The sequence below is a fragment of the Glandiceps talaboti genome, chromosome 18 (genome assembly GCF_964340395.1).
Source record: "Glandiceps talaboti chromosome 18, keGlaTala1.1, whole genome shotgun sequence".
In the NCBI taxonomy this organism is placed as follows: Eukaryota; Metazoa; Hemichordata; class Enteropneusta; family Spengelidae; genus Glandiceps; species Glandiceps talaboti.
In genome coordinates, this window is record NC_135566.1 from 22667317 (window position 1) to 22686771 (window position 19455).

General features: G+C 37.6%; 1 protein-coding gene across 14 annotated transcripts in view; it reads right to left on the reverse strand.

Annotated features, from left to right (window-relative positions):
* Nucleotides 1–7051: 7051 nt before the first annotated feature.
* LOC144448872 (uncharacterized) overlaps nt 7052–19455 on the reverse strand; it is a 74744-nt gene continuing 62340 nt past the window's right edge. For all 14 annotated transcript variants that reach the window (XM_078139200.1, XM_078139199.1, XM_078139197.1 and 11 more), the window contains 4 exons: nt 19047–19130; nt 18046–18178; nt 10991–11067; nt 7052–7331 (listed from right to left, as the gene is read on the reverse strand). In XM_078139200.1, the coding sequence (XP_077995326.1) occupies nt 7153–7331; nt 10991–11067; nt 18046–18178; nt 19047–19130 (473 nt within the window). In that variant the 3' untranslated portion in view covers nt 7052–7152. The remainder of the gene's footprint in view (nt 7332–10990; nt 11068–18045; nt 18179–19046; nt 19131–19455) is intronic.

Genomic DNA, 19455 nt, shown 5'->3' on the forward strand with positions numbered 1-19455 from the left:
ACACTGGCCTTCTTTCTCGGAGGGTTGACTTGTGTGTAAGGGCAGCCCATCACGGCGTACTGTACAGACTACACTGGCCTGCTTTCTCGGAGGGTTGACTGGTGTGTAAGGGCACCCCATCACGGCGTACTGTACAGACTACACTGGCCTGCTGTCTCGGAGGGTTGACTGGTGTGTAAGGGCACCCCATCACGGCGTACTGTACAGACTACACTGGCCTTCTTTCTCGGAGGGTTGACTGGTGTGTAAGGGCACCCCATCACGGCGTACTGTACAGACTACACTGGCCTGCTTTCTCGGAGGGTTGACTGGTGTGTAAGGGCACCCCATCACGGCGTACTGTACAGACTACACTGGCCTTCTTTCTCGGAGGGTTGACTGGTGTGTAAGGGCACCCCATCACGGCGTACTGTACAGACTGCACTGGCCTTCTTTCTCGGAGGGTTGACTTGTGTGTAAGGGCAGCCCATCACGGCGTACTGTACAGACTGCACTGGCCTTCTTTCTCGGAGTGTTGACTGGTGTATAAGTTTACAGTAAGGGTTTACAGTTTACAGTAAGGGTATACAGTTTACAGTAAGGGTTTACAGTTTACAGTAAGGGTATACAGTTTACAGTAAGGATCTACAGTTTACAGTAAGGGTTTACAGATTACAATAAGGGTCTACAGTTTACAGTAAGGGTATACAGTTTACAGTAAGGGTTTACAGTTTACAGTAAGGGTCTACAGTTTACAATAAGGGTATACAGTTTACAGTAAGGGTGTACAGTTTACAGTAAGGGTTTACAGTTACAATAAGGGTGTACATTTTACAGTAAGGGTGTACAGTTTACAGTAAGGGTTTACAGTTACAATAAGGGTGTACATTTTACAGTAAGGGTCTACAGTTTACAGTAAGGGTTTACAGTTTACATTAAGGGTATACAGTTTACAATAAGGGTATACAGTTTACAGTAAGGGTGTACAGTTTACATTAAGGGTTTACAGTTTACTGTAAGGGTTTACAGTTTACAATAAGGGTTTACAGTTTACAGTAAGGGTATACAGTTTACAATAAGGGTTTACAGTTTACAATAAGGGTATACAGTTTACAATAAGGGTATACAGTTTACAGTAAGGGTATACAGTTTACAGTAAGGGTTTACAGTTTACAGTAAGGGTTTACAGTTTACAATAAGGGTATACAGTTTACAATAAGGGTATACAGTTTACAGTAAGGGTGTACAGTTTACAATAAGGGTTTACAGTTTACAATAAGGGTATACAGTTTACAGTAAGGGTTTACAGTTTACAATAAGGGTATACAGTTTACAGTAAGGGTGTACAGTTTACAGTAAGGGTGTAAATTTTACAGTAAGGGTCTACAGTTTACTGTAAGGGTTTACAGTTTACAGTAAGGGTCTATAGTTTACAGTAAGGGTTTACAGTTTACAGTAAGGGCCTACAGTTTACAGTAAGGATTTACAGTTTACATTAAGGGTCTACAGTTTACAGTAAGGATTTACAGTTTACAATAAGGGTTTACAGTTTACAGTAAGGATTTACAGTTTACAGTAAGGGTTTACAGTTTACAATAAGGGTATACAGTTTACAGTAAGGGTATACAGTTTACAGTAAGGGTCTACAGTTTACAGTAAGGGTGTAAATTTTACAGTAAGGGCCTACAGTTTACAGTAAGGGCCTACAGTTTACAGTAAGGGCCTACAGTTTACTGTAAGGGTTTACAGTTTACAGTAAGGGTTTACAGTTTACAGTAAGGGCCTACAGTTTACTGTAAGGGTTTACAGTTTACAGTAAGGATTTACAGTTTACAATAAGGGTGTACAGTTTACAATAAGGGTATACAGTTTACAGTAAGGATATACAGTTTACAGTAAGGGTTTACAGTTTACAATAAGGGTATACAGTTTACAATAAGGGTATACAGTTTACAGTAAGGGTATACAGTTTACAGTAAGGGCCTACAGTTTACAGTAAGGGCCTACAGTTTACAGTAAGGGCCTACAGTTTACAGTAAGGGTATACAGTTTACAGTAAGGGCCTACAGTTTACAGTAAGGGTATACAGTTTACAGTAAGGGTATACAGTTTACAATAAGGGTCTACAGTTTACAGTAAGGGTATACAGTTTACAGTAAGGGTCTACAGTTTACAGTAAGGGTCTACAGTTTACTGTAATGGTTTACAGTTTACAGTAAGGGTATACAGTTTACAGTAAGGGTATACAGTTTACAGTAAGGGCCTACAGTTTACAGTAAGGGTATACAGTTTACAGTAAGGGTATACAGTTTACAGTAAGGATTTACAGTTTACAGTAAGGGTATACAGTTTACCATAAGGGTCTACAGTTTACAGTAAGGATCTGATTTACCTTAAGGGTATACAGTTTACAGTAAGGGTATACAGTTTACCATAAGGGTATACAGTTTACAGTAAGGGTATACAGTTTACCATAAGGGTATACAGTTTACAGTAAGGGTATACAGTTTACAATAAGGGTATACAGTTTACAGTAAGGGCCTACAGTTTACAATAAGGGCCTACAGTTTACAGTAAGGGCCTACAGTTTACAGTAAGGGTATCCAGTTTACAGTATGGGTATACAGTTTACAATAAGGGTCTACAGTTTACTGTAATGGTTTACAGTTTACAATAAGGGTATACAGTTTACAATAAGGGTCTACAGTTTACAGTAAGGGTTTACAGTTTACAGTAAGGGTTTACAGTTTACAATAAGGGTATACAGTTTACAGTAAGGGTGTACAGTTTACAGTAAGGGTTTACAGTTTACAATAAGGGTATACAGTTTACAGTAAGGGTTTACAGTTTACAATAAGGGTATACAGTTTACAGTAAGGGTATACAGTTTACAGTAAGGGTCTACAGTTTACAGTAAGGGTGTAAATTTTACAGTAAGGGCCTACAGTTTACAGTAAGGGCCTACAGTTTACTGTAAGGGTTTACAGTTTACAGTAAGGGTTTACAGTTTACAGTAAGGGCCTACAGTATACTGTAAGGGTTTACAGTTTACAGTAAGGATTTACAGTTTACAATAAGGGTGTACAGTTTACAATAAGGGTATACAGTTTACAGTAAGGGTATACAGTTTACAGTAAGGGTTTACAGTTTACAATAAGGGTATACAGTTTACAATAAGGGTATACAGTTTACAGTAAGGGTATACAGTTTACAGTAAGGGCCTACAGTTTACAGTAAGGGCCTACAGTTTACAGTAAGGGCCTACAGTTTACAGTAAGGGCCTACAGTTTACAGTAAGGGTATACAGTTTACAGTAAGGGCCTACAGTTTACAGTAAGGGCCTACAGTTTACAGTAAGGGTATACAGTTTACAGTAAGGGTATACAGTTTACAATAAGGGTCTACAGTTTACAGTAAGGGTATACAGTTTACAGTAAGGGTCTACAGTTTACAGTAAGGGTCTACAGTTTACTGTAATGGTTTACAGTTTACAGTAAGGGTATACAGTTTACAGTAAGGGTATACAGTTTACAGTAAGGGCCTACAGTTTACAGTAAGGGTATACAGTTTACAGTAAGGGTATACAGTTTACAGTAAGGATTTACAGTTTACAGTAAGGGTATACAGTTTACCATAAGGGTCTACAGTTTACAGTAAGGATCTGATTTACCTTAAGGGTATACAGTTTACAGTAAGGGTATACAGTTTACCATAAGGGTATACAGTTTACAGTAAGGGTATACAGTTTACAATAAGGGTATACAGTTTACAGTAAGGGCCTACAGTTTACAATAAGGGCCTACAGTTTACAGTAAGGGCCTACAGTTTACAGTAAGGGTATCCAGTTTACAGTATGGGTATACAGTTTACAATAAGGGTCTACAGTTTACTGTAATGGTTTACAGTTTACAATAAGGGTATACAGTTTACAATAAGGGTCTACAGTTTACAGTAAGGGTTTACAGTTTACAGTAAGGGTTTACAGTTTACAATAAGGGTATACAGTTTACAGTAAGGGTGTACAGTTTACAGTAAGGGTTTACAGTTTACAATAAGGGTATACAGTTTACAGTAAGGGTTTACAGTTTACAATAAGGGTATACAGTTTACAGTAAGGGTGTACAGTTTACAGTAAGGGTCTACAGTTTACAGTAAGGGTTTACAGTTTACAGTAAGGGTCTATAGTTTACAGTAAGGGTTTACAGTTTACAGTAAGGATTTACAGTTTACATTAAGGGTCTACAGTTTACAGTAAGGATTTACAGTTTACAATAAGGGTTTACAGTTTACAGTAAGGATTTACAGTTTACAGTAAGGGTTTACAGTTTACAATAAGGGTATACAGTTTACAATAAGGGTATACAGTTTACAGTAAGGGTCTACAGTTTACAGTAAGGGTGTAAATTTTACAGTAAGGGCCTACAGTTTACAGTAAGGGCCTACAGTTTACTGTAAGGGTTTACAGTTTACAGTAAGGGTTTACAGTTTACAGTAAGGGCCTACAGTTTACTGTAAGGGTTTACAGTTTACAATAAGGGTGTACAGTTTACAATAAGGGTATACAGTTTACAGTAAGGGTATACAGTTTACAGTAAGGGTATACAGTTTACAGTAAGGGCCTAGAGTTTACAGTAAGGGCCTACAGTTTACAGTAAGGGTATACAGTTTACAGTAAGGGCCTACAGTTTACAGTAAGGGTATACAGTTTACAGTAAGGGTATACAGTTTACAGTAAGGGTCTACAGTTTACAGTAAGGGTATACAGTTTACAGTAAGGGTCTACAGTTTACTGTAATGGTTTACAGTTTACAGTAAGGGTATACAGTTTACAGTAAGGGCCTACAGTTTACAGTAAGGGTCTACAGTTTACTGTAATGGTTTACAGTTTACAGTAAGGATATACAGTTTACAGTAAGGGTATACAGTTTACAGTAAGGGCCTACAGTTTACAGTAAGGGTATACAGTTTACAGTAAGGGTATACAGTTAACAGTAAGGATTTACAGTTTACAGTAAGGGTATACAGTTTACAATAAGGGTCTACAGTTTACAGTAAGGGTATACAGTTTACAGTAAGGGTCTACAGTTTACAGTAAGGGTATACAGTTTACAGTAAGGGTTTACAGTTTACAGTAAGGGTATACAGTTTACCATAAGGGTCTACAGTTTACAGTAAGGATCTGATTTACCTTAAGGGTATACAGTTTACAGTAAGGGTATACAGTTTACAATAAGGGTATACAGTTTACAGTAAGGGTATACAGTTTACCATAAGGGTCTACAGTTTACAGTAAGGATCTGATTTACCTTAAGGGTATACAGTTTACCATAAGGGTATACAGTTTACCATAAGGGTATACAGTTTACAGTAAGGGTATACAGTTTACCATAAGGGTCTACAGTTTACAGTAAGGATCTGATTTACCTTACGGGTTTACAATAAAGGTCTAATTTACAGTAAGGTTTACAATAAGGGTCAATAATCTGTTTAAAATCCGATGTACATGTCGACTAACTGTTCATTGCTATTTTACCTGTTATTTTGCCTGAATTGACCTTCATGGTACAAAGTTTTTATCCTGATCACCTCCTCTACATCTGAACTGGCGTCCATGCCCATGCTGTTCTAGTCAGCCCGTGCTGGTAACCAATCAAAAGCGACCGTACATTAGGATCGAATGAAACTACAAACGGACACAGACACTACAAAATCACATTCTCCATGTGCACAGCTGACAATGTTCTAAATGTTTCAACTGTAAACAAATTCAGTGATTGTATTAGTATATTTAAAGGTAATTTGATGGTACCTCTATACATTTCGTCCGAACACAGTGTTATCATGTAGACGCGTACATACATGTTATAAGGATGAACACATACTCTGTACATGTAGAAGCTTGTGAGGCAGAACGTCTAGGGGACACACAGAAAGTTTATAGCGTATGGAACGCACTGCGAAGTGACCAAAATTTTCACGATAAGGACGTTTTATAGAAATTATTTCTTAAATTTCCCCTTTTCTGAGTTTATATAACACAACTGTGGGAACACTACCCGGGAAACGTGTTCGAATGTAACTAACACGTAGATCAGACAAAATTCATCTAAACAAGAATTCTTTAATTACCGAAAATATATAGTAATACAATCACTGAATTTTTTTACAGTTCAAATACTTTGTATGTTGTCAGTTGCCAGAGTGCATAAGTAACGCTATGTTGTTTGTTGATATTCAATGCGTATGCCCGTGACAATGCCCATAGTACTTCAGTAAGACGCAACCTGAATTGGCTGTGTGGCTCACTTAGCAGAACAGCGTCTACAGTTTACAGTAAGAACAAACAGCTTTTGCTACTTGTCAGCCCTTGTCACTTTGCCATAATTCCAAACACTGCTGTACGAGATCCTCAAGGCCACACTCTAAGCTGAAAGGATGTTGCACACAATTTTAGAGGAATGGTTGTTGTTCAATTTTATTTGACCTTTAAAATACAAATAGAATAAAAGTTACATAATGTAGAAAGTTGGAAATTAACCATCTTTGGAGTAATTGTATTGGAGAATCCTTTATATGTCAAGCCAATGTCAGATACTACTTTATAAAATACACTTCACATGCAGTCTTATCTTGTAATAAATGACAAACTCAAAACACTGAACAAATACAAAATGACATTTACTAATTGACAAAATGGAGCAAAATCCAAAGCGTTTAAAGATATTGGGTATTGAAATATATTCACCTCATAACAATTAATAACTGTTGAGAGTAACAAATCAATTCTTGGCATGTCACCCGTTGTAATGAAAAATCTATATGATGGACACACAATTTGTTGAGGCTGGTAATTGGCTTGGTCAAGTAATGTAAGTAGAAGAGTTCACATGGAATACAAAGTATATATAATATTGACACACAAATTGCAATGAAGAAATCTAAACAATAATAATAATAATAATAATAAAGTGCCAACTTTCAGTAAAGTTCAAATTGTTTGGTTTTACACCACTCATCATGGCTCAAAGTAAAGGTAGTTTTAATAATTCAATATACAAAAATACACCCCCCCCCCCACCCCCATTTTTTTTTCAGTCTAGAACACTTCTACAGACAAAGGTCAAATGGTCAGCAGCAAATCGTACATATAATTCCAGATAAAACATATGGATTTTAATATGGTTTGGGCCTTCTGTCACGTCTGTCACCACCCATTCTGTCTCTGGGTGGACCACCTCTGCCACCACGGTCACCCCCTCGTCCTCTTGGTGGACCACCACGTCCACGGAATCCCCCTCTTCCTCCCCTATCTCCACCCCTGTCACCTCCACGACCTCGTGGTCCACGTCCACCTGTGAAAATAGGGAATACATTGTGCATATTATAATTTTACACTATTTTAACACCACCTGTCACAATACTAACATGTTCATAACCTCCACACTTTTTTAGACCTAATTTGCATATCACTCATGGGACCATGTTCTGAGTAATTCTTCATCAACACATCTCAGAAACATCCCCACCAAATTTCAGCCAAATCTGTCAATTAGTATTGGAATTAAAGATTTTTGACAAAAGTCACATTTTTAGACCTTATTTGCAAAAAAAATGTCTTCCAACCCACTTAGCTTCAAAGAAAATATTGCCAATGCCATTGTAGCACAACTGTACAGTTTTTAAAAATGTTAACCCACACGCTGATCCATGCTAGGAATAGGGCTTTCTCCTGATACGATAAGCGAACGAAGTTCGCTGTGGTGGCGAATGCCCACCCTCGCTGAAGGTTGCCTGTCGTATTGTTTCGGAAAAACACCCGAGGTCTAGCAGCTAGACTAGGACATGAGTAGCTGTGGTCAGATTCATAGCAAGTATTCATAGTAGGAGCACAAGAAATTTAAAAGGCTTATTTTTTGTTTATTGTTTACCATAATTTTGTAGTGTTATTTTACAAATCGTGCATTTGCAATTGTTTGGCATGGCGTGGCGCAAACTTGGCTTATAATTGTTAACGTTCGAATACGCAGGACAATAGCCACGTTAGCTCTGAAATATGCTTTGAGAACTCTGTCGGCAGTTGCGTCGCAGTTCTCTGAGTGCACAGTTCCAGAGCTATGACCGGTCTTTTTTTTACACCCGACCTCATGAAGACGCGACTTTATACAAATATCCATTATCGGATAAAATCTAATGTTAGACTCTAGGTTAGATGCAGGCTGTAACTTACTTTTGATGACATTATCCCATAAAAAGTACTCTGTACGTACCAAGTGTAATATTAGAGTCTAAAATTCGATTTTAGACAATAACTTGGATTTTATCCAATATCATCCGGTACTTCTGGGGGTTCAGGCCATGAGCGACGTCTAATATTAGAGTCTAACATTAGATTTTAGATTCTTACTGAGATTTTATCCGATATTATTCGATAACAAGTCAATGAGAATGACATAGTCCCCGCTATGATTGTTTTTTAAGGAATTATCACTACTCTGATCACGCAACAACACTTGTGAACCTAAATCAAACAGACTTAGATATGTTGTCTCTGCTTGTTGGACATGGAACATGCCTACAACAATAAAGGATGGGTCGGGTATGGGGGATCGTATCACGACGAAAATGCATATACACATGTATGTCATAGAACACTCCTAATACCAACTTTGAATGAGATCTATTCAAGCATGTCTGAGTTATGGCTTTGGACATGAAAAATTTGCAAACAAAATGGCTGCCAGGCTGCCATATTGGATCGTATCATGATGAAAATGGATATGCACATGTATGTCATAGAACACTGTCCTAATACCAACTTTGAATGAGATCTATTCAAGCATGTCTGAGTTATGGCTTTGGACATGGAAAATTTGCAAACAAAATGGCTGCCAGGCAGCCATATTGGATCGTATCATGATGAAAATGGATATGCACATGTATGTCATAGAACACTGTGCTAATACCAACTTTGAATGAGATCTATTCAAGCATGTCTGAGTTATGGCTTTGGACATGGAAAATTCACAAACAAAATGGCTGCTAGGCAGCCATATTGGATCGTATCATGACAACAATGAATATACACATGTATGTCATAGAACACTGTCCTAATACCAACTTTGAATGAGATCTGTTCAAGCATGTCTGAGTTATGGCTTTAGACAGGGAAAATTTGCAAACAAAATGGCTGCTAGGCGGCCATATTGGATCGCATCATGAAACAAATTGACGTGCATATCTATGCCATTGTATGTTGCCCCTGTACCAAGTTTGAAAAAAATCGGTCCAGGCATCTCCAAGAAACGGCTGCGGACGGACGGACAAACGGACGCATGGACAGACGGAACCCAATCCATAAGTCCCCGTCCCGGACTTCGTCCGGCGGGGACTAAAAAATACCTCTAGTGGTCTGAGCAATGAGAGACGTCTAAGTTAGAGTATAATATAGACATTAGACGAGATATTATCAGGTAACACATATATGTGCAATGTTGCGCTGTCCTCCGCGACCTTACACCCGTGTGTTTTGTAGGTCATGCTTCAGTTTGCTTCCTAGTCATCGTGGTTAATTATTTATTTATCGGAGGATTTTTCAGTGTCCATGCATACAATGAAAAGATGGACAAGATTATGCAAATATCTGACACTTCTTTATTTCTGTCGATATAGATGATGAGGCCAATTAACACATTTCTGCCAGCTTAGCATATTAACTAACCTCTGAATTCCGAGGTTGGGAAGTTCTCAACGGGTCACACTTTAGCATCGGAGAGAATTGTAATGAATATACACGATCATTTGAATGTTGCTATAGGCATGGTCATGTTGCTAGACATATTTGCGTACTGTTTTTGAATGTTCGTTCACTTGTCTATGAATCCCGGATGTTAATTTGCATATCACTGATGGGATCATGTCGTGAACAATTCTTAATCTAAACAGCCTTAAGAATGTTCCCACCAAATTTCAGGTCGATCTGCCCAGTAGTTTTTAATTCAAATCACACACCCAAATCACATACCAGTCGTAAGATCATTTTGATTTGAGTAATTCCCAACTAGACACACCCAAGGTAAGAAACCCACCAAATAATGAAATATCCTGGCAATCCGCCCAGCATTTTTTTACATTAAGCTGTTTAAACACATCCACATCTACACACATAGACAGACATCACACCATGCATATAGCACTATTGAACCTTATAAGTTCAGTTGTGCTAAAAATGGTGCAGTTTTCTGTTACTCTCCAATGTTTATGCACAGATGAAATCAAATTTGAGTAATGTGACTAATCTGTGAACTTTTAAAAGGTATCTAAAACTGAAATGTACAATATGATTGAAAACAAGTTTTCATAGAAGACAAACTAGAATGTGAAATTGGCTTGATTTTGATAACTGGCCCTGAAGGTCAAGGTCAAAGTCTCCAAAGATGGCTTGCATCTGATAATATGAGGGTACTTTTGAATGGAGTCTGTAACATGTATTACAGTTATGCAGTTAATGATTTTTAACTACATATATGGCTGCCATTCAGTAAAAAAGATATCAGCACAAAAAAATAATGCATGTGTATAGTTTTTTTCAATATTACTTGTGTAAACATGATTTAAAATATTCAATGATATGATTTAATATAAAATTGGCAATATGTAAATACTTAATAATGTGTCTGTGATAGACAGGAATTGACTTGATTTTGATAAGGTATCAAAACATAGCTTGCATCTGATAATATGGGTGTAGACACTTCAATGGAGTGTTTTTTGTGTATTACAGTTTTTGAGTTGTGTAACAAATATTGAACTTTAACTACAAATAGAGCCACCATTTGGTCAAATTTGCATATATAAAAAAATTGTCCCATGATGACCTTTGTGCCGGATTTGAAAGGAATCGGATATTGCATGTCTGAGAAATGGTGATTACAGATGGACAAACTCATGGATGGATGGCTAACAAAAAAAAGTCTTTCCATACACCAATCTGGAAGTAACACTGTTTACTCACCATCCATACCACCTGGTTTTGGTGCGCCACACAGATTACAATTGTTTCTCCATGAGAAGTTGGAATTTCCACAACCACTACAACAATGAACAAAGAGCACACTTACATTAATGTCAGCTTGAGTTAGTTGAGATGGTATATGTACATAATCAACAGAGCCATGGTTTATTACATGTCAGTTATCTCTCATTAGTTTGCATTCTTAAAAGGTCACATTGGTATATATCTAAATGTACAACCATCACTGAGGTCACAGGTTAACTTAAAGTGTACATGCAAAGGTACATACTTTTTTTCGTAATTATGTTTATTTTGCCATAAAAATAAATGAAATTGCATTCATACCTCTAAATATTGCGCGCATTGGCAAGAAAGTCACAAAAATACTTGCCCCCTTAATCCCTGCCCTGTGCTTCGACTAACTTCGGCACCTCAACCAGCTCACGAAAGGTGTCGAGGTCCCACGTGTTACAAAAGCCTTCTAAGCCTTTGTGTAATGTTTACTTATGAATTACTAATTACGCTTGCCATATAGTATTATCTGTAACTGTACATATTGTGGTGTACCAGTTTAGTCTTCCGACAACAATGGTTCTTGGTGTTTTGTTGGCAGCACTCGCAGTGAAACATCACCCTACACACATTTCCAAGTGATATAACTGAGTAGGTAATAATGGGTGAAGGCAGTTGAAATCACGTAAAAACTGGACAGTGACGCCATACAGTGAAAGTCGGTAAATGTTACCAGGGCCGGGGTTCTCCACGCCACCGGTGTAGCCATGATTAAAGCGAAAACAGGAAGACAAATACAATAATTTGAAATGATGTTTTCAAGAAAGCAAGTTAGCTTCATAAAATATTTTCATTACGATAGCATTTGTTTTTAAACAATGCGTGTATGTTTTGATTTCCATGTTGCTGGGAGTCGATCATTTTCATTGTGATACATACATCGTCGGAATCATATCAAAGTAAAAAGATGCAACGCTCATTATAATGTTGCTATTTTTGTTTCCATTGTTTTGTCCACATGAACAATTACTGTGTCATGCCAATCACATGTCAAAAGTGGATGGACACAGCAAAGTACAGTCAGCACTAAGCTTCACGCTCCCAGGTCAAATAACTTCCACAACGTAAGACATGTCTTCTATCCATAAAAAACTCAAACAAAAATGGTCGGAGACAATACACCACATTACGGCCGTGCTTTGAAAGATGAAACCACTTCATGTCACTGTGTGGATGGTACGTGTACACATAGCTTTCAAGAGGGACGGTTATCCAACAAAACGTTCTGCTCTAACGAATTTGTGGGTCTACTTTCACGAAGATTTTGAATGGTCATAGATTGAATGTGCTGTTACGACACATGCTACATTTGAACAACTTGAGAGAATATTATGGGGAACTCTTGAAGCCATTCTCATTCGATCTCTGTATGTTTGATGGGTATGAAATATTACATAATTTTCGTTTCGATTACATTGTCTGCAGGAGCTGTTTTCCACCCATTGAATAGTTATGTCAACAAAGGACGCTGATAACAGCATTCACTTTATGTAAACAACACGGCTTCACTAGGACATACGCCGTATAACTTATAAGACAGCAAGGCAGTCAGAAAACAAGCACTAAACTTGCATGGTGGATATTTAAACACAGGTATACTATTACATATAATGTGTACTAGCCATGACGACATTTGTCTGTGAAATTTACATCAGACAAGCGACCTATCGGTCAGAATAGCTCCGCTGTTTTTTTTTTAATTTAATTTTTTATTTTGGTGACATGTCGAAGTGGTTCAGGTCTTCAGCTCTTCGAGTCACTATGCAGTTTTGTTTTAGCGATGCAATAAAGTGGTTAGTGGTTTCATATGATGTCTCACTATAAAACACATTTTACACAGAAGTTGGTAATGTATTGTACTTTTATACCATAGTCACCATTTTATAACAAAAATCTACTGTTATGAAAAATTGCACAAAATCTCAGAAAAAAATGACTGGGAAATGCACACAAGAAAAAGACAAGCGACCTATCGGTCAGAATAGCTCCGCTGTTTTTTTTAAATTTAATTTTTTATTTTGGTGACATGTAGAAGTGGTTCAGGTCATCAGCTCTTCACTATGCAGTTTTGTTTTAGCGATGCAATAAAGTGGTTAGTGGTTTCATATGATGTCTCACTATAAAACACATTTTACACAGAAGTTGGTAATGTATTGTACTTTTATACCATAGTCACCATTTTATAACAAAAATCTACTGTTATGAAAAATTGCACGAAATCTCAGAAAAAAATGACTGGGAAATGCACACAAGAAAAACAAAAAAAGAGGATTTTGAGGTTGGCTATAAATAATTCCAGTGTCTTACAGCTGTAACCCTGGAAAATTTTAATGATGAATGAAATAAACTAGGGATCTAAAATAATTTTGAGGCAATTTGAATTTGAATTTTCTAACAAATTTACAAAGTCAACAACATTCAACTTGTACTAGTTGTGGTAGATATATATAGGGAAGAAATGTATTAATCGCCATCTTAGTTTCCGTACGGCGACAATCTCAAGTACCCGGAAGAGAGTCATTCTCAGCCACACGTTACAGTGGTAACACTCGTTCATGTTCGGTTACCTTTCACAAAGAAAACACAACGAAATGGTTGAAATGATCTTTTTTTTTATTTCTTTTCATCACAACAACAAAATCTGCGTGATCAAAAGTGTTGTAAACTAAACCAGAAAGAATTATCGGACTGGCTAAACTTCCCGATGAACTGGAGTAAGGTCCTACTACTTCCAAGTAAGCCTCGATAGTACGTGAGAAAATCGTCTCAAACTAGCGATACAACTTTCAAAATATAACTTGACATGTCTTCATTTGTTAGAATTATACAATTCAAGACGGGTTTTCACTCGAAAACAACAATTCTGTGAATAATGACACTCTGAACGCAGCGATTTCTCGGACGATGTTACCACTGTAACGTATGGCTGACAACGACTTGCTTCCGGGTTAGTCCCTCATGCATACGGGTGGATTGTCGGCGATTAATACATACATCGTCTGATATTTTAATTCACAGTATTTCTTGTGACCGGCGCCTGTCAGCAGACTCTGCCATTTTTTTCATCATTCCATTGTATTTAAACCTTGTACTTGACATTTCGCAATATTTATAATTCTCAACAAAATACCTCAACATGCCTCACTTCGTTCGTACTCAAAGCAGCCCCGCGCGGTATGATCACTGACACTGATGACATGATGAGAGAGAACCTTTTCGGATTTACATGTAAAACGGGGAAAGATACGCAAAACATAATGCAAAGTCTGAAGCCAAATTAAAGTTGTAATTATTTTAATTATTTTTACTTGCCAAATATTTGCATTTTGGAAAGGCAAGACACGTTCATGTCGTTTAACTTTACATGTGAACTGTCGGCCATAACTTCAACCGCATGTCTGGCATGCCCTTCCTTACGCAAGTTGTCTGAATTCTGGTTCACTGTCATTCCAAATTGCACGACAATATAGAATTAACCACAAGTTACATGTTATCTGAAAACATCACACTTTTATAGTGGGTCTGAAGTGTGATTTTAGTGAGTACCAAGAACGTCCTGTGTTGATACTCAAGATGCTTGCTGTGGAAAATCGCTCGGTCAAATGAGGTCACCTTCAGCTTCTGGTCGAATCAGGATAGAGTATGCAAATGAGGATGTTGCGGACTGATTTGAAGTTTACAACCCTGTTTCGAACAAACGCTTGTCATTTGGGCGCCCAATGCGTAGAATTATGACTATAGCACATATTACATTGCTTGTTTGACGTCAATAGTGTCTTTTGAAAAGTGGCAGTTTACTTAAAGTCTCGTCGACTGATTTCCAATATGGCGTCGGTCATTATGCTCATTAACATATTCATTTTTTTTTCAAATTACAAAAAAAAAATCATAAAAAATAAAAATGAGGATGTGCTGACTTGAAATTAACAAATCTGAGTAAGCTACCCCCTGCGCATCAACACGCCAGATATCAAAGCAATCTAATAAGAGGTTTTCAAGGAGTTGATGAAAATGACATTTTATGAAAAAAAATCATAAAAAATTGAAAATGGCACAGATCAACTTGGCATGAACAAATCTGAATAGCCTCCCCCCAGGGAACATGCACACCAAATATCGAAGAATTCCGACTGTCACTTCCGGAGTAGATAGTAAAAATATAAAAGTTTGACGGACACCTATGATTCACTCTACTCTCTATACCTCAATACCCACCTATACCTAAAGCTACGCTTTCAGCTTTCGCTGACAGCGGAGCTAAAAAAAAGAGGATTTTGAGGTTGGCTATAAGTAATTCCAGTGTCTTACAGCTGTAACCCTGGAAAATTTTAATGAAGAATGAAATAAACTAGGGATCTAAAATAATTTTGAGGCAATTTGAATTTCTAACAAATTTACAAAGTCAACAACATTCAACTTGTTCTAGTTGTGGTAGATATATATAGGGAAGAAATGTATTAATCGCCATCTTAGTTTCCGTACGGCGACAATCTCAAGTACCCGGAAGAGAGTCATTCTCAGCCATACGTTACAGTGGTAACACTCGTTCATGTTCGGTTACCTTTCACAAAGAAAACACAACGAAATGGTTGAAATGATATTTTTTTAATTTCTTTTCATCACAACAACAAAATCTGCATGATCAAAAGTGTTGTAAACTAAACCAGAAAGAATTATCGGACTGGCTAAACTTCCCGATGAACTGGAAGGTCCTACTACTTCCAAGTAAGCCTCGATAGTACTATAGTACGTGAGAAAATCGTCTCAAACTAGCGATACAACTTTCCAAATATAACTTGACATGTCTTCATTTGTTAGAGTTATACAATTCAAGACGGGTTTTCACTCGAAAACAACAATTCTGTGAATAATGACACTCTGAACGCAGCGATTTCTCGGACGATGTTACCACTGTAAAATGATCATAATTACGTTACACTGTAACGTATGGCTGACAACGACTTGCTTCCGGGTTAGTCCCTCGTGCATACGGGTGGATTGTCGGCGATTAATACATACATGTACATCGTCTGATATTTTAATTCACAGTGTTTTTTGTGACCGGCGCCTGTCAGCAGACTCTGCCATTTTTTTCATCATTCCATTGTATTTAAACCTTGTACTTGACATTTCGCAATATTTATAATTCTCAACAAAATACCTCAACATGCCTCACTTCGCTCGTACTCAAAGCAGCCCCGCACGTAGTCCTGCTTGCATACGGAGGAATTCGGGACTCGATTCTGACAATTGTCCCTCCCCCTCCGGTGTTTAGAGTCAAGTCAGTAATACAGACTCGTGCACCCGAGGACTACCCCGCGCGGTATGATCACTGACACTGATGACATGATGAGAGAGAACCTTTTCGGATTTACATGTAAAACGGGGAAAGATACGCAAAACATAATGCAAAGTCTGAAGCCAAATTAAAGTTGTAATTATTTTAATTATTTTTACTTGCCAAATATTTGCATTTTGGAAAGGCAAGACACGTTCATGTCGTTTAACTTTACATGTGAACTGTCGGCCATATTTAAACTTCAACCGCATGCCTGGCATGCCCTTCCTTACGCAAGTTGTCTGAATTCTGGTTCACTGTCATTCCAAATTGCACGACAATATAGAATTAACCACAAGTTACATGTTATCTGAAAACATCACACTTTTATAGTGGGTCTGAAGTGTGATTTTAGTGAGTACTAAGAACGTCCTGTGTTGATACTCAAGATACTTGCTGTGGAAAATCGCTCGGTCGAATGAGGTCACCTTCAGCTTCTGGTCGAATCAGGATAGAGTATGCAAATGAGGGTGTTGCGGACTGGCTGATTATGTAGAAGGGTGCAGAATTGGATTTGAAGTTTACAACCCTGTTTCGAACAAACGCTTGTCATTTGGGCGCCCAATGCGTAGAATTATGACTATAGCACATATTACATTTCTTGTTTGACGTCAATAGTGTCTTTTGAAAAGTGGCAGTTTACTTAAAGTCTCGTCGACTGATTTCCAATATGGCGTCGGTCATTATGCTCATTAACATATTCATTTTTTTTCCAAATTACAAAAAAAAAATCATAAAAAATAAAAATGAGGATGTGCTGACTTGAAATTAACAAATCTGAGTAAGCTACCCCCTGCGCATCAACACGCCAGATATCAAAGCAATCTAATAAGAGGTTTTCAAGGAGTTGATGAAAATGACATTTTATGAAAAAAAATCATAAAAAATTGAAAATGGCACAGATCAACTTGGCATGAACAAATCTGAATAGCCTCCCCCCAGGGAACATGCACACCAAATATCGAAGAATTCCGACTGTCACTTATGGAGTAGATAGTAAAAATATAAAAGTTTGACGGACACCTATGATTCACTCTACTCTCTATACCTCAATACCCACCTATACCTAAAGCTACGCTTTCAGCTTTCGCTGACAGCGGAGCTAAAAAAAACTTATAAAGCAGTGTCATTCAGTCTCTGTGGTTCGGACCACACCTTCCTTACTCATTCACTACCAGAGGAACTATCGTTACTGCTAGCGCTCGGTTCGAATGAATTTGGCTAAATCACACCATCAGATGTTAATGCTGGAGTGCATTGCTCTACGCTTGAGGAATCTGATCAATATTCAACGCCGGGTTCTGGCGAAAACGGGTTTTGAAGTTGACCTTCTGGTTCGACCATAATGGCTTTACATGTAAAGATACACTGACGGATGTGCTTGTGTTCCTGCATTGACGTCATAAAGTTCCTAATCCTGTCCTATCCATATGCAAATGAGAGGTACTTACCTGAAGGTGCTCTGTGGCTGAGCCAAGAGTGCCTCATTTTTCGCGCAATTTCTTGTGTTAGAATTATATTGTACTATTACAAACCCTATTTCCTTTATTTTTAAGGCAAAATAAACATAATTACGAAAAAAAGTATGTACCTTTGCATGTACACCTTAAGTACAATTTAACTGTATTCCAAAAGTATGACTTACTTATCATTACATGTCCAGTCTCCTTCTCTAGGTGCTCCACCACTGCCCATACCACCACCACCACCACCACGGCCACCTCCTCGTCCCCTATCACCACCTCGTCCACCTCGGAATCCCCGATTTCTATCCCCACCTGTAATATTAAATACAATTGTACACAAATAAAATGTTTATTGATTATCTTAAATTCATTGATACCTTCAGAGTTTAAAATTATGTTTATTCATTCCAGTGAAACTTTAACAATCAACTTCATGTGAATAATGTGCAAGTCAAGGAACACTCACCAATGCAAAACTATGTACAATTTCACATGTTGATACAAATGTACCAAAGAAATCATGATTTAATTGCTGCTATGGGTGTGGTCATGGTTTCTAGGGCCAGTTGTGTCAAAATACTTTGAACACTATCTGTAGAATAACACATCCAGAAACAGCCCAATTCACCGTATAGTTTTCAAGATGTTTTTGACCAAAACTGAGATCTATTTACTGATGTGAATACTCTACACCTCCCCAGATGCATCCCCATAAAATTTCAACCCAACTTGCTCAGTAGATTTTTGAACAAGAAAACTTTTGGACCTAATTTGCATATCACTGATGGGATTGTCATGTCATGAACAATTCTTAATCTACACATCCCTCGGAGTGTTCCAAACAAATTTCAGAACAATCTGCCCAGTAGTTTTTAAGTTTAAGTTTTTTGACCAAAAATGGCATATCACACCTGTGATGTGATCATTTTGCTTTGAACAATTCCAAACTTGACACCAAAAGTAATGTCCCCACTAAACACCAAGGCAATTAGTCCAACAGTTCTTGACCAAGTTGTTTCAACACACACACACACACACACACACACACACACACACACAGACAGACAGACACTTTACTAAGTCTATAGCACTACTGAACCTCAGTTCAGTTGTGCAGTCCAATCTAACTCATGGAGCTTATTTGGATCAGAAGTTTGTAGATGTGAAGACGCAGACCTACCTCTATTACCATGTGGTGGTACCCATGCTTTCCTTTGTGCCAATTCCACTTTGATTTCTGGACCACTGTTACCAAATGGCTTGCCTGCAAATTATATTTGTAATAAGTTACATAAAATTATCTCAACATCGCAATAAGAATGAGACACAGGTAAGTATTGGGTATTTTTAACTATTCCTTGTTAGTGCATGTTTGAGCGTTTGTGATAATCACCCAGTAAGAGATAAAACAATCCCTACTAATGAGATTAGGGGCGTTTTAATTTAGATAAGAGGGAGGAATGGACAAGATGTCTTTATTTAGTCAATTAAGAGAGAATTAAATACAGCTTGTAGAGAGAAAAGTAGCCAGCGAAAGAAGAAAATGGTTTTTATATCACCACAAAAAACAATCAGTTAATCAATCAATC